General features: G+C 40.7%; 1 protein-coding gene across 2 annotated transcripts; it reads right to left on the bottom strand.

Moving 5' to 3' along the window:
• Positions 1–3,992: 3,992 nt before the first annotated feature.
• Positions 3,993–16,775, bottom strand: LOC115388027 (protein SSUH2 homolog). 2 transcript variants are annotated; one of them, XM_030090957.1, is made up of 12 exons: positions 16,671–16,775; positions 13,298–13,378; positions 13,144–13,222; positions 12,935–13,064; positions 12,146–12,206; positions 11,936–12,057; positions 10,576–10,641; positions 10,380–10,459; positions 9,820–9,912; positions 9,524–9,629; positions 8,080–8,187; positions 3,993–6,857 (listed from the first exon to the last, which is right to left on the bottom strand). In XM_030090957.1, exons 1-12 carry the CDS (start codon positions 16,681–16,683, stop codon positions 6,717–6,719), a joined length of 1,080 nt encoding a protein of 359 aa, XP_029946817.1. In that variant the 5' UTR covers positions 16,684–16,775; the 3' UTR covers positions 3,993–6,716. The 2 variants fall into 2 exon arrangements, with proteins under 2 accessions (XP_029946817.1, XP_029946818.1); XM_030090958.1 differs by having other exon boundaries at positions 13,144–13,219.
• Positions 16,776–17,067: the final 292 nt, after the last annotated feature.

Raw genomic sequence — 17,067 nt, 5'->3', positions numbered from 1 at the left:
CTCTGGAGGCTGCACAGGAGCACTTTAGCTTGTTTGTGTGTCTCATTTATTCTAGTCCCAGAGGTACAACACACACACACACACACACACACACACACACACACACACACACACACACACACACACACACACACACACACACACACACACACACACACACACACACACACACACACACACACACACACACACACGGCTTCGACCCACAGCCTAATGCTAGTTTCATTGACCTTATGTTCACATACCTGAAATAACCTCATAATGATTTAAATCTGACAAAGACAGAAGTGTTCAGTCATATCTTCATAAAACCATACTAATGTTAGTAACTCTTGTATTTTTGACATGACACTTTGGTGTATTTCTAAGCAACACTATATTCTCGACACCGCATCAAATTCCTTGTATTTGCCTTGTATCTCCTCTGATTCAGATTCTTTCCACAAGTGAGCTATTTGCAAAAATTTGACTAGATTCAAAAACCTCATTAAAATAGGCAGATGCTCGAAAACCTTGTCTTTTCAGTAGCCGCCAAGGTTGCATATTTCCATTCGTTTGTTGACAAGTTTCTCAGCCTTTCTTGATTTTATTCATCTGAAGAAATAGTTCTGATAGCTTGTTAGACATAATAAGCAAGTCAAACAACCTTGGGTATGACATACATTTCTTTGCAGGCCTTTTGAATAAAGTGAAATATTGTAGATAGAAAGTACATTTGTTTTTCTACCTTTTCCCCCTTGAGTGAAAAAGTCCCCAAAACTGACAAAAACATGACAGATACAACAGCTGAAGACCAAATCAGGTCCTTTAAATATCAAAATTAAACTTCATTGTGCGATTTTCATATTACATTTGAGTGTTGACAGAAGCATAAAGAAAACATTGAAAAAATTATTTTTAATTACTAATTTCTGTTTGAAGCGTTGTAATAATGAGAAGCCTCGCAAAGTCATGTTTCTTACTGCTTTATTACCAATGAGAGAAAGAACTAGTTGTTCAGGAAGTTGTTTTAGTCACGTCCTCAGATAAGACCAGATACCTTTCCACTGATTTGCAAGCAAGCAAAAACTGTGAATGGAAAATGTTCTTTTTTATTGTGACTTCCTGCATTGGCATATTGTTTTTGTGATCTTTCCAGAAATGAAATAATATCATGATGATACAAATCGAAAAAACATTGAATGTTATCTATGGGATTTAGCAGTGCCAGAAAAATCAGAAAACAAGAAATAAAATATAAAATACGAATACAGTTTGGAGGTGGGGGTGTCTGTTTTGTCCCATTCTGATGCCACTGTGGTCGTTTTAGACCTCTGATGGGACGTTTGTTGGATCCTGTTTCAACACATATGGTGAAAGCAGGAACGAGTTGAAATCATGCTTGTTTGGTTGTTGTTTTATCATCTGCATCACGTTTGGATCGAGGAAATAGACTAACTGCTTGGTCTTGGGTAACATCAGCGCCATAACTTCCTCAAATTCTGAGTTGTCATGTCCTGTCTGACTCACACTCAACCATCAGATAGTTTTCAAAACACCCCAAAGATATTTTTCCAAACCGATCACCAACACGCGACTTCAGTTCTGAAATTTGAAATAAAGAGTGATTCAAATCGATCATTGCTCATTGGATCAGTTCAGACGTCTGCTGAATGAACGAGCTCATATATGAAAAAATCCAAACATGTTGGACATCTCAGAGTTCACAGTCGAGACACGTGTTTTCTTTATCTGAGACAAGGAGACGGATCGCCATGGAGCACAGAAAGAACGTTTCAGGCTGATTACACAGCTCAGATTGTGCTTTGTCGGTTGTTGTTGTTGTTGTTGTTGCTGCAGTGCTTTGTGCTTTGGCTCCAGGCAGAAAGGGCATCAGAGGGTTTATCTGTTAGTGATGTCTGCACAACGTTAGAGCAAACGGAGAAATACGATTGGTGGATTCGGTCTAAATGAATTAATGCAAGTGACAGTGGCAGATAACAGAGACACGGCTCGGCTTTCAGGCCTCAGCGCCACATGTGCGGCGCTTTTGTTCTCTAAAATAAACCAGCGGAGACATGGTCAGGTTACACCGAGGCTTCACAGTCTTTTCAAACAAAGCTTTATCACAGTTATTTTTGCCTTCTGTTACACAAAATAAGAAACGGTCTCCACATTTTAAGTACACTCAATGCTTGAGATAAGGCTTGGAAACTAAAAAACACTCATGAACTTTATGTAATCAATCTAGTTCCTCCAAAATATAATAAAGTGGATCTCACTGGATTCACAGAAAGCAGCATTCCACCTTATCATAGATTAAAAGTCTATATATATGTGTTATGCAGTTCAATTTTGCAACAAATTGTACACGCCAATTAAAAAAGGTGGCATTTTTACTGAACCATTAAAATAGATGATACTTATACACACGAGTCATTTACATTAGGTGAACATTTCATGACCTTATTGATATTTTCGTACACCTTTGAAACTGCTCTTCACTTCTCTCTTATTTCAATTTAATTTCATTAGATCCAGACCAATTTGTCTTTACTTTGTTGAATGAAGTCATAAATGCCTTTTATGATTTAATAGACTCAGTACATGCTGCACAAACTGCTCAACATGTTTTTTTTTTTTTTTTTTTTGACATGTAACCTTTAGACTCTCAGCAGGAAACAGGAAATTCACTCACAATCCTGTATGACAGAAGAGTCCCTCCAGTTTGAGTCCTGCCTGAGTGGAGTCTACATGTTCTCTTCGTGTGTGTGTGTGTGTGTGTGTGTGTGTTTCCCATGGGTCGTATGCTTTCTTACCAAAGTCCATGGATTTTAAGATGAGGTCAATTTGTGGCCCGGGATTCGTCTCCAGCATCCTGGGACCAAGACGGACAAAGTTTAAGGCTTATCAGGTGCAAAATTAAATGTAAGAATAATGAAGCATTAGTTCTGCAGTACAGCTACTCTTTTTAAGTTTTACAGCCGAGTTCGGCACAAAACAGGTTTTAGTCACCTGACAGTGATAGTCTGGGAAGGTTTAAAAGTACAAAACAAAATACAGGCAGTTTCTGCACAAAGCATTTGCTCTCGATATTTGAACTCTTTTGGTACTTCCTCCTTCATTTCTTTGAAACGTCTCACAGGGCGTTTCCTCTTCGTGTTTCTGAAGTGTACATGATGCGTAATGTGAGGTTCTGGCTGTGGTTTCACTGAAAGTTTAAACAAAACCCTTCCACACATGAATCTCCAGTGTCTTGTTTAACAGGGAAAGATCAGTGTTTGGTGATGGTGTCAAAAAAAGAAGAAGAGAGATTTGTATCTATTTTCAATGACGCAAGTGTTTTATAATACAACAAAAAAAAATCTAACAAATAAAGATGAAGTTGCCAAAGCCATTTTTCAATGTCTGAACATGCTGGTGCGTTAAACACTCCTAATTTCTGCTCTTCAAATGTGATATACAGTATTTGATTGTAAAACTGCAAAAAAAAAAAAAAAAAAAAAAAGACACAAGGGCAGGTGAGATTCTCTTTAAGTTTATTTTTTTGAAGTAATAGGAAAAGTGTAATATATTGCAACAGTGGCAAATTGCAGAGTAACAACAGCATCAGGTCCATCGGGTTAGTGACAGAAATGTACGTAAGTTAGATTTTGAGGTACTTGTAGATGTACACGGAATCCTCCAAGCTGTCAATATTGGCTCATCCATCACAAAACTAACACTGGACGACAGGATGCACCACTGAACACAAACAATCTGCTACAAGGACATGATGGGTTAGTTCAGTTTTACAAGTCACTTTTAGGCACCTACTGTATGGTGGACCACTTAATAATTAAAAAAAAAAAACAAACAAACAGCACATCTATAAAAGAAACTCTATTCCAGTTAACGGGCTGGACTACAGGCAGCCAGCATTAAGCGCCCTCTAGAGGCGAGCTGATGTACTGCAACACAACAAATCAGCCACATTTGAAATGAAGAAAAACAGTAGTGAGTACAAGTGTATCATGACAAAGCTCTTTTTAGGTTTTTTTTTTTTTTTTTTTTTAACCAGAGTTATACTGGTTTTAATGCTACAGCAGTGAGGAGAAAGGTGCATTACATATTCATTTAAATATTTGCTGGAAATCCTGAAATCTTAATAGCAATTCTTGGAATTCTTTTAGCTCTTTTTTCAGGCCATGAGGGGGATTAGTGCTCCACTTGTTGCTCAGAAATGTGATACCAGAGCCTGATCTGGCAGCAGCAGCAAGCCTTTCAGCCAGTAAGTCCCTGTGGTGAAGGGCTTTTTGACTCTATCAGTTAAACATGAGTTGTTTTGGATTCGAACCTCATCAAGAGGCCATGTCAATTGTTCTGAGTTTAATCTCTTTAAAGTGCTTTTTGCTGAAGTCAGCTCTTTAAGAAAAACTTCTTTAAACTCAACAAAAATATTTTTTTATAATCACCAAAGAGCTTTCAAAGGTTTAAAGTGGCTTTAGTTCAGCTTTACAATTAAATTCTTCAGGCTCAGCAGAGACATTAAATGTCCCCGATGCCAAACCCGCAGGGTTTTTTAGTTTCTGGGATTTCCAGCACCAGAAACAGTGAAGTCAAGTGCTTGTAATTACAGTCTGATTCAGGTGAGAATTCACTCGCAAGAGAGAATCACTGCTCCCTTTTCCTGCTACCCAGAATGCTTTTCAGTTCTGAGCAGCATATAAGCTGGTTATCTGAGACATAAACAGGTGCAGATTATTTCACGGCCCTTTATTAACCCAGCATTGATAATTTAAGATTAGTCTGTTGGGCAATATTATCCGACGATGACAGATGTTTTTTAATTTATACATGAAATTGTTAAAAATCAGTAAAAAAAAAAAATAATTCTGTTAAAAGGTTGAACAAGTCATTTGCCACAACATGTGCACTGCAGAGTAGAGTTTTGTCCTGAAATAACATGCAGCATTAGAGTCAGAAAGTTTTGAAAATATGACTTATTATGTCACTTTAATGAGATGCTCTGGTGCACTGACAGGGCGGAAGCCGTGCCTTGCTAAAATACATCCAGCGCTCATGTCTGCTATAAAAACAAAGAAAAGCCCAGTATACCAAATGTAGGAAAAAGCCCAGGAAAGGGTTAAACTGGGCTGAAACACGGGCAACTGAAGGCTGAACTGTAACAAACATGAGAGATGTTTGGTTAAAATATACATGCAAAGACTTTGGAAGATAATTCGAGATAATAATTTCAGAGCTCCCAGAGACACACTGGGGGTATGGTGTGTTTTTCCAGCTCAAAGTGCTTCACTCTCATAAGATTTTAGGGATGTCTTAGGGCCATTTTATATAGTTCTTTTGTTCCTTTATGTTTTTACAATATTTTCTCATCTACTTTTATACATATCCTTTTTTCCAGCTTTATAAAGATTCTTTTCTCTCAGTTTCTCTGATTATATTGATGTTGTCCACCAATGTGCAACAGTTTTTGCAAAAACAAACCGATATCTTTTAAAATTAATACATTTATATCATTTCTGGCCATCCTGACTGAAAACATGTCAGCCTACCCGAGTAGCTCAAGTGTGCCACCACCGAGTGTTATTTGATGCTCTTCCTTGTAAATCAGGGTTGTGTAAATCTTTCCACATTGCAGACGTGGTGAACACACAGCAGAGGGGCTGCTGGCACGACGGCAGACTGTAAACAGCTGTTTGTTGAATTATATGAAGTTCGGTCCTGAGTAGAAAACGGCAGCACCTTGGAACAAAGAGCAGTGCAAAAATAAAGAGAAAAGTCTGCCAGAGGTTTTGACGGTGATGTTAGAGCGGCCTGAAGGCAGACGTCATTCCACAAAGCTATGAAATATGTCACTGACACGAGCCTTTTCAGTAACGTGGCCATTTCGCTTCTGGAGGCTGAAATTCCACATTAATTCTAAATTTATCATTTCATTGCCATAGCCAGTTGTTTTCTAACTTCACGTGACACCTGAACCCCAGCTAAGATAAGCAGGCAGGAACCAGGTAAACTGGATTCTGGTGCTCACATTCATTGTCATGCATTTTCTCTCGGGTCATGGATGACATATTTTACAACAAAGCAAGAGGACGACAACGAAGTCCAGTGTCAAGTGCAGAGAGAAGGCACAGGTTTGCTCTTTTAACAGCCGTACTTCATTCACATGAGGTTTTGTTGTAAAACTGAGGGTATTTAAGTGGCACATACTGGCACAGGCTTTCAGTAAGAGAAAAATACCGTGAGTAAGTGTTGCAGAGCTCCATACAGATGAGGTAATGGTTTTCAAAGCAGCTGTTTTAATCAGAAAATTATCTTAATTCTGACTATGAGCAATTCACCTTCAACGCTCCCTAAAACAGCTTGTCCAGATGTATCGGACCTCCATTTACCTTCTCACGGTGAAACCCACAGAAGCATTTGAACCGGAGGTAGACTTGGAAATTAATACAAAGGCATTGGAAAAAAATTAAAAAAATAAAAAAATCAGTGATATGAATTTGTTCATGTGTATCTGACCTCTGATGACCAGCTGGTAGCAAACCTGTTATCACACTGGGTCATGTGTGTGTAACAATGAAGTTTATCTTTTGAAAGGATTAATGTGTGTGTGTGTGTGTGTGTGTGTGTGTGTGTGTGTGTGTGTGTGTGTGTGTGTGTGTGTGTGTGTGTGTGTGTGTGTGTGTGTGTGTGTGTGTGTGTGTGTGTGTGTGTGTGTGTGTGTGTGTGTGCGTCTACAGGATGACGCAGCAGCATGTTGCCGGGTAGTTGTCGGCGCTGACTTGGTTCTCGTTGCCGTAAACGTAGTAGACGTGGGTGTCACCCTTCCACTTGTAGTTGACCTTGGTGATGGGGATCAACTCCACCGTCTGCCTCTGAGTCACAGGAAGAGAGAGGGAATCATGTTAAGCTCACTACATTTTGGTAAATGGTAAATGGACTACACTTGTATAGCGCTTTTTACCCTGCATGACAGAGCCCAAAGCGCTTCACAATGCAATATCACATTAACCCGTTCACACCATACTAGGTGGTGGTAAGCTACTACTGTAGCCACAGCTGCCCTGGGGCAGACTGATGGAAGCGAGGCTGCCAATCTGCGCCATCGGTCCCTCCGACCACCACCAACCATTCACTCTCACACTACATTCACACTTAGGCAAGGTGGGTGAAGTGTCTTGCCCAAGGACACGACGACAGTTTTACGCCTGCGGGAGCGGGGATCGAAACGCCAACCTTCCGGTTATAAGACGACCCGCTCTACCAACTGAGCTACTGTTGATTGCTCCAGATCGAAGAACACATTTTCTTTCAATGTTTATAGATTCACTCTTAAAAAACAAAACAAAACAAAGCAAAAAAAACAATTTTTAGAGAAAAATGTTTAACTTCTAGGGCAGCACACAGGCCGTCCAATCTGTTCAGAAAGAAATGCAAAGTGTGGTGTGACAGCCCCCCTGCCCCCTCCTTCTTTTGTTGCGGTCTTGAGCCGGGCCGTAACAGTGGAGATTATAAAAGATTAGTTACATTTTATTTTCAAAGTATCTGCTGTCAATAATCATCCTCTGAAAGTTGAGCAGTTTCTTCAGCTGACCAGCAGAGGGCACCAATGCTTGCAGTTGAGAGGTAAGTAGTGCCCAAAGAAAATACATCACTGTGACATGGTTTGAATTTTGTGAAAAGTAGAATAAAAGAGAGCACTTAAAGTGAAAAAATTGAGTAAAACAGAGTTGTTCTTTTTATCATTTTACTAGTTGGTGAGATCAAATCGAGCTTTTTATTGTCCTTAAAGTGATTAGATTGATGCTGGTGGCATTAGAGACTCAGATACAGTGTGGAGTTACGTTTTACACATTGAATAAATCCTCTGCAACACTTCATTTAAATACAAATACAGACGATGAGACTGTTATTATCGAGTGTTTATTATTTTACGAATCTATTATAAGAATTAGTTTTTTAAGATTTTTTTAAATAATCCTGTCAAACATTCATGTCTGTCTGTGAAGAACAGGAAAAAGTTAATGAGCGCAACTATCAACATCTGTAAAGCCGACAAAAGCATTTTCTTTTCCACATTTGGTTTTCATTGCTTACCTGCTGTAGAACCCTGGAGGATTGTGGGTATTTGGCTTGGTGCTCTTGGATGAGGCGCTGCGAAGCCTCAGATATGGCCGGGTTTGGGAACCCCATCAGAGGGTAAAGCTGAAATGAGACAAGCAGTGAGACTTACAGCACTGACATTGTAACATATGGACGCCACAGCATCATGGAGTTAGGATCTGCGTCTCTCTTCTAGTCTGAGGGTCGAGTTCGAGTTTTTCTCCAACCAAGCATTAATAAATTTACACTTCTCAGCACTTGATTTAAGGCTCAAATACTGGTACATTGTTGCCAACTCCTCAGTCAGGAAAGTTCCAAATGTCAAGTGTCCATTTATTTCATTAATCATATATTCAGTTTTATAATAAATAATTGAACATGCGTCTTAAAGTTTAATTAGGAGGTGATCCAAATTCTTTGACATATCTAAACATGTTTTTTTTAAGTACCGTAATAGTTACTTTGCCAATTAATTTGTTACTTTAAAAATATAACTTTTTTGAAGAAGTGGCTAGTAACTATAACTAATAACTTTTTAAAAGTAAATTGAACAACACTGGTTAGGACCCAAAGTACGTAACATCTAAAACAAGTACGCATTTCTCCTTTCCAGATGAAAAATACAGACGTTCATATGTCAGTGCTGATCTGCAGAAACACAAGGAAGGAGGTCAAACTATGCCAAAATTGGTGCTAACATGAAGTTATACACACATCTTTAAATTAACAAATACAAAATCACCCTTTCACTCAGGAACAACCAGAGACATCTGATAAAACATTATATTTCTAACTCGAGACCAAAGTCTTATTTTAACATCCAAAACTATTGATATAGCAATTAATAAACAGCAGCCTATTCTGTAAGCAACCACATTGTAACAACCCAGTGAAAAAAAACCACCGTGCTCTTAGTGGGAAAGGAAAGGTTGTGCCCAAATACCAGAAGAAGACAGAGTAGTATTTACAGAGTTAAGCTGCTGCTATTATTGTCTTTATTGAGAGCGTTTTCAATTGTCACCGTGGTACTTAACCAGTGTATTTAAAGACTTACTACTACTACAAAAAAAAAAAAAAAAAAAAAAAAAAAGATAAGGACAAACCCAGCAGGAGCCATTTGTAACCATAATCCACTTGTCAAAACATGTTAGCTGCACTGGTCCATTAAGAGAAAGTTTAACTGTGACTAAGCTTTTATTTAAAGTGTTGCTGCATTTTTATCATGGAATCCGAAAAGCTAAAAGGTCCAATATACCCCCCCCCCACCACCACCACCACCACCACCACCACCACCACACACACACACACACACACACTACATATCACTTTTTCCACCATCCTGTACTTAGGGTGATCCAGTGTGTGTGTGTGTGTGTGTGTGTGTGTGTGTGTGTGTGTGTGTGTGTGTGTGTGTGTGTGTGTGTGTGTGTGTGTGTACCAGGTACTGGCTGTCCTTGTAAAGCTGTTTCCCGCTCACTGATCGCAGGTCGTCCACATTCAGGCCAGAGTTCTGCTGCACCACGTGGTCGTCCACATGGTTAACCCTGAAGAGGAAACATTCAGACGCTCCACTAAACACAAACCCAACGCACGTTTGTTTTTCATTTACTTTGCATCTGGCTGATTTGAGAAAAAAAAAAAACGATTTTCTCCTGGTGACGTGTTATTTTGAGGACAGGTCATATAATTTCTCACAGGCGTTTCTCGAGGAACACTTGGGGCTTCAGGACTCACCACTCCACTTTGATCTGGATGAAGGTCAGCAGTTGTCTCTTTCCTTTACAAGTTTCACACTCCAGCGATGCTTGACCATCACACTTGTCACATCTACACACACACGCAGATATGTGACACACACGTCTCTCATTTTTCAGACGTCTAACACAAGTTTGTAATTTAAAGGATCATTCCACTGTTACTTTCCGTGTTCTACGATCACTCTGAAAGTTAGATTAACATTTTAAAACCTGCCTTCATTTTGTTTATATATCTGTGAAAGTTATTCAAAGAAGCTATGGGTTCCTTTACTGGCGTATGCAGGGACAGTGTGTACTGTGACATTTGAGACTTGACTGCAATCATCTGACCTCTTCTTTCCTGAACACAGTATGCAGAAACCAAAAGCCACATAGAACCACATGAACTGGAACCCAGATCACAACTTCTGCTCTATGCTTGGACCAGGAGTTAAAAAGAGAAAAACTCTCTCAAAAAATGCAGAATCAGTTTGCCTGTTTAGGTCTGATTCCGATACCCTTCACTGCCTGATCCGCCCCTCCAGACTGGAGCTGTACCTCTCTCTGCCGGTGCCGTTACAGTGATTGCAGCGCTCCTCGAGCCTTGTTCCAGAACCGTTACACACCCAGCACTCTTTCTGCAGACACACAACATCAACTGCTTCAAAGTTCTTCAGGTTCACACATGTTCTGATTGATTTGATCTTCTGTTTCTTTTTTTAATATTATTTCCAGTTTGCTTGTGACTTCTTACACAGGCTGTTCCTCCTTTGCAGTCGTCACACTGCATCATCCCTGTGGCGTGGCAGGTGTGGCATTCCTACACACACACACACACACACACACACACACACACACACACACACACACACACACACACACACACACACACACACACACACACACACACACACACACACACACACACACACACACACACACACACACACACACACACACACACACACACACAGAGTTAAAAATAACCTGACACTCAGAATGCAGCTTCCTGATTGGCCGTCAGCTGTGTGTTAAAATCATAGTTATTGCTGACAGTTAAACTTGAAGTCAGAGCTGAAGCTAAACTGTGTTTGGTTGAGTTTACAACCAAAGAAGGCTCTCAGGTCAGCTCCTCGAAGAGCCCAGTTACATTCCAATGGCCTCTCATACACTAACGCTCCTTAATTACTTTCTGCCAAATTGGTTTTCAATTACAGTACAGTATGTCTGAACATATTGCCTATCCAGAAAACAAAAAGATTGTAAACACTGAAACTTTCTTTTTTTTAGAAGTCACACAATTAATCTTCACAATCCTTTCAAACTTATTTCACTGCATTTGTCTGTTTTATATGAACACGGCCTAAACTCTGCAGGATGCACAGTAAATCCAGAAAAACAAAAAGAACACATTGTGTGAAAATGAGGTAAGGAGATAGATCTGTTAGGTGTATGAAATGGTTGCACTGCATGTCCTTTAAAATCTGGGCTTCAAACTTGATATAGCTGAACGTTAACTCTTGCTCAGCGCTTACGTAATAGCGCTTTTTCATAGCTGCGCTGACAAAATGACTGTTGGACGCTTTGAGGGATGTGATCGATCTACTGATTGTACCATTGTTTATTCTTAGCGCCTGTGATGAAGTTGCAGCTCTGAGGCCTTCCAGAGAAATGTAAGTTCATGTTTGCCATGTCACTGATGTTCAGTCAGTATTATGTTGGTACAGTTTAACAAGCAGTAACTAGATCACAACCGTATTTGATTGTCTACCTGTAATTCAACCTCTGTGCTCATGTTTATCTTCCAACATGTGTGATGCTACTGATGAAGATGAAGCACAGTTCTGGAGTAGAGGGTGTTAGTCTCTTATATATCTGTTTCACCATCACATGAAACATACTAACGGCCCGTTGTATTTTTTACTTAAATTTCAGAACCAAAATCAGATGCACAGTCTTTATTTAAGTGCACGAATGGATCAGTGGCTGCAGGGCTCTAAGTTTTGGATCAACAAGTGATCTAATTCTAACCGATGCTCACTGCGTGATTGGTAAATTGAAGTGCAAGTAACCACAGCAGCATCAGGAAGCCAGACCGCCGGTTATCCAGTCACCTTGATGGAGGAGGTGAACGGCACGCGGATCTCCTCCGTATGATCCTTGAAGAGGTTGGGCGGGGTTGCCTGGATCTCCCAGGGTCGGGGGGCAGTTTGCATGTAGAAGTCAGCCGGTTCACCTGCGATTCACCCCCCCAAAAAATTAAGCAAATGCTTAATATTCATTGGTAATCAAAATATAATGACTTTAGTCACGAGTGTGTTTACCCTCGTAAGGCTTGTGGGCCCACTCAGTTGACCTGGACTCGGTGAACGTCTCAATACGATACTGCAGGAGAGAGAATTCTTTTGATAAAAATGCCACATTTTTTGGTAACATTAATACAGTGTAGCCAAGGAGCACTATTTTTGTCAATATTCTCTATGAATAAAGCCATGTTTTATTTTATCGTGCTGAACAGACTGGATTTCCACTTCCAGAAACTCAGACATTTAACCATCAGATTTATTGGACATGTCAACGTCACATGTCTGGGTCTGAGGTCTCATGCCAGCCATGTGAGAGTCAAGTGTTAATAAACCAACACAGAACTCGTTTTTTTTTTTTCCCCCCTCATTTAGTCACTCTTGAGGCCGGCAAGGGTTCATCTGTTACATTAAAACCATCAAGCACATTTTGAATGGTGATTCCTGGGAAGCATATTGGCTTAAATTGTATTTCAGATATTTGCACAACATCAATGACATAAAGAAAAAGAAAAGAATGAACTGAACAGGTGCTTTTGACACTGAAAGTTTGGAATTATTAAAGGATTCATAAAGTTATTTTTAACTTGCAGACGTCACTGTCTGTCTGTAGACTCCTGCAGTAAAAAAAGCCCTGAACTGTCCGTGAACACTGCAGCACCTGTTTGATCAGAGATACCACGCTCTCCTGCATCAAGCCCCAGTGACACACATGAGGGACGATGAGGCCACTAACAGGGGGAACAAGGTTTCACACAGCTGATGTTTGGCGAGAAAACAACATGATGAGGATCAACGCTGCGTGATCACCCTGTACGTATTGAACGGCTCCATGTTGGTGATGACTCCATCGGTGGCCGGAGCCTTGCTGTAGCAGCACTGAGCCGATGCAAAGCTCTTGAACGCCTCCTGAGCCACGTCCTCTGCCAGGGAGGGGATGCTAAAACACACAGACACACACACACGTTAAAGGTCAAGCGTTGCCCTCGACATTCAGCAGGAATGATCCGGCGTCGTACTTCCAGTCGTCGGGTACGGGTCCGGGCTGGGGCGGGGCCACCGGCTCGGCGGGCATGGGAGGGGGCAGGAAGCCTCCTCCTGCAGCAACAAATAAAACATTCTTCAGTGACTTCAATCACAGAAGCACGAAAGCAGAGTTGGGAGATTTCTTACCTCCTCCTGCCACAGTGCCTTCGTAGCCAGGCACGTTTCCAAACATGTTGGCCGGGGGAGCGGAGGGAGGGGGGAAAGCAGCTGCAACAAACAACAAAAGAAGCGGCTATTAGACGAAATCATGCAGCAACCTTTTCCAGATGAGTTTCAGAAAAAGTAGACCATTCCAATGTAAACAATATAAAAGAGGAATGTTGTCCTGTAAGGAAGAAGAGGTCCTGACTGAGTGGGGGGGGAATCAGTTTTAAATTATATCAGGGTGTCAGACATGACAACAATAAAGGCCAAGAAAGGCCAATCACAGGCTCAATATGACCCGCAAGGGATTAAAATTACGTTTTTGCATCTCTTCTGTGGCTTGTGTCTGGATGCCTCTTTTGTCCCCGGATAATTCACACGGCGCATCTTCGACATTTCAAATCACTGATTTAACAGTAACGAGATTCTGCATCATGCTTATCCTAAAACTCACAGAGAGTAACCACAGAACTATGCCGAGGAGCCGAACCAGGCTCCGTTTGCGTGCTGGTGATTCCCACTAATTGTGAAGCTCCGCCCAAATGCCCCCGCAGCTGTTCCAGTAAGTCAAGTTTAAATGGCGGTGGGACAACATGACACCAGAGGAATTACTGAGAAAGAGGCAAAGAGCTCTCACTCTGCTCTGCTTTTTGGGAAGTAAACACAAAGACAGACTTTTCTCATTGTGATCAGAGGGTTGAAAATCAGCTGCTGACTTCTCCTTCTGACTTTATCTGTTTTGATAGTATTTCCTTTTAGGCAGACAATGACTTCATCAAAATCAGTGGTGACGGTGTCAGTGGTTATCACCACCGATGTTTCGAAAAAATAAAGCTTCCACTAACAAAAACCTCCCGCCGATTTGTTCTCATGTCTGTATTGTGTTCTCCTTTCTCCGGCCTGAGGAATGGAAACTCAACAAGCTCGCCCATTAAGGAGGATGTTTTCAATCCCATAAACAAGCAGATGCATCCTTAGGGGAAACTTTTCACCAGCCTGCAATAAAAGAAGCAACTTTGTCTCCAAACTGAGTGAAATCCATTTCAAAATAAAACTTTACATTAATAATAAATCATTATTTTTGTCAAGGTAAACAGTGGAGTTATCGCTGTTGGATTACAGTATTTATTCTATTTATCTTGAGACAATCTGAATTTGGAAAGGACTCAAACTATGTCAGACTTTTTAAAAACTTGTTTTTGTTTCAAATTGTGCGACGCTTGGAGCCAGTCTCAGCTTACTCTGGGTGGGGGCAGGCTACACCCTGGACAGGCCGCCAGTCTATCACTGCATCACAGTATGGGATTGATCAATTTTAAAGCTATGCAGTTCACTTAAATTGCATTGTAAAAGAAACGGCTATTAGACGCTAGAAGAATTGGGGGAAGCCCCAGGATGAACTTTAAGGTTTATTCCATACTACACAATGATTTGATGATCATGATTGATTGATTCTCCACCGGTTATTTCTCACTTTTAGATCAGTTTTAATCCTTTAGGCTAAAGATTGTACTTTAATATCCCCTTCATCACCCAGAGGATGAGGGTTCTGCTGCTCTGAAATGACAGCAATAAAGCTGTGTGTAAAAGTTAACTGAGGACACTTCTTCAATTTCACATCTTGTTCTCTGAAATTCCTGCTTCAGCTTCCTTTTTCTCCCACATTTTTGTCTCAGAAAAGCAGTAGAGGTAGCGCCATCTGTTCCTCATCTGGAGCCTTTGAGCTGATCACGTTTCCTTTTTTTTAAAAAACTGAAACTACTCGTATCTTCAAACTTTTGCCAATTTTTAAAGTTCAGACTAATACTTAGCAGCAATCACTATGCAAGAAAAAGCGAACTGGGTGCCGACTGTGTCAGCACACTGGAGATGGTTTCTAGAAGCAGCTCATTGCCAGTAAGTCGACTCTGGAGTGAAAGTGGTTGCCAGATTTCTTCAGGTTGAGGCACGTAGATGCATATTCAGGCCTGTTGGAATCAATTATAGAGTTATTTCCCTCATTGTTGTCTAATATGTGTTATTTTTCAGTGAGAATGATCCTTATATAGCTATGCCAGTGGTTTTAAAGGCCATCTGAAAACAAGGATTAGGTTCAGTCAATCAAGACTGATTAATAAATTTGCAGCGTGATGGAATTTTAAGGGTCTTATTGAGTTGTTTCTTTTGATGTCCTGGATTAGGGCCTTTATTAGATTATTGTGGCTAAGATAAAATGTCACTTGAATATCTTAAAATACCATACATTTCCTTCAATAAGAATATCAAAATACCATAAAATCCAAAGTTTATAATAAGTCAGCAGTTGTCACTGAGGAGAGATCATCTTACTCCGCTGCATGTCCAGTCCAAGAAATCCTCATATATTCTCCATTTGTTGTTCAGCTCATACAAAGATGCTTGTGAACACTGTAGACTTAAATGCAACTAAGAATTTATCTCAATCTAAATAACCAGCAGGCAACAAACAGGCAAAATAATTACTTACATATTGCTTTAGCTCAGTTACAATAGCCACTAGCTGAAAATCTTAGTATAATACTCGCTGATCTAAGCATTTAAAAGATGATTCCACTGATGTTCAGTTTTCTAGGATTAAAACTCGGATATATACTGAAAGTGTCTGCTGCACACAAGTTGGCAATCACATGGGAGAAAAGAAGACAAAGGGAGAATTAAGAGTTTAAAAGAGAGGAGGAGGTAGAGGAGGTGAGCTGGGAGGCGGAGACGTGGTGAAGATGTGGTGACTGCGGTCATGGGATGCCATGAACAGTAAAATACTACCTGTGCATAAAATGCTACAATGAAACTCAGTGTGAAAAGCTGGAAGCGCCCCATATAAACTGAACAAAACGAACAAATGTCAATAACGACTCATTTCTGTGTGAATTTTCAAAAAATAAAAAAAAAAATACTGAAGAAGAGACTAAAATACCTCATTAGCAGGATTGGTGACTAAAGGCGATTGTTGTTAATCTGATTTAATTAGTTTGTGGCCTAATATCTTAATCCTGATAAACAGTGCGTTACTTGAAAGCTTACATGGGGTCTTCAATCCAACTAGAAACACAATAAAAAATAGAAAACTTTAGTTTTGTGCTGATAAGAAGAAAAAAAAAAACTGTCCTCAATGCAACACACATTAAGATGTGATCTGCCAGCCTGTCTAGGATTAAAGCCCCTGCAGGGTGCGCAGCCCCCCGCCCCCCCCCCCCCCCCCCCCCTCCCTCCCCCAGCCGGTCTGGAGGTCTGCTCTGCCCGGCACGGTGGGCTGCCGGGCGGCGGCGCTCTGCCCTCTTCTCTGCCCGCTGAACCGAGACATGCGGTGTTCTGTTTTGAGGCGTGTTTCTCTTCTTACCTGCGCTGTTCATCCTGCTGCAGGTCGACCGCACTGACTTCTGCTCGGTGTTAAAATCGCATCCACACTGTCTCCGTTAGGAGCGCGCGCACACACCCACTCGCGAGAGCGTTGGATAAAAATGACGTTCGAACAACTTCCTCATCGAACCTTCTAAATAAAATACAGGAACGGACTCGTCACTTCCTATGTACTGACCAAATGTAGAAGAGGAGAACAAACTAAAAACATGTATAAACCTACGAAAATAACGGAGAGCTTCAAGGTTCTTGTGCACTGACCATAAAAAAGTTTGACTCTACATGCTGTCCGATGACAAAGGCATTTTGACCAGAGACACGGATCAGTTTATTGATTGTGCTTAAAATTAATGTGTGGGTTCAGTTGTGAATCAGTA

This window comes from Salarias fasciatus, chromosome 5 (assembly GCF_902148845.1).
Source record: "Salarias fasciatus chromosome 5, fSalaFa1.1, whole genome shotgun sequence".
NCBI lineage: Eukaryota > Metazoa > Chordata > Actinopteri > Blenniiformes > Blenniidae > Salarias > Salarias fasciatus.
The sequence above is the reverse complement of the archived record's forward strand: the minus strand, read 5'-3'. Positions and strand labels throughout refer to the sequence as shown.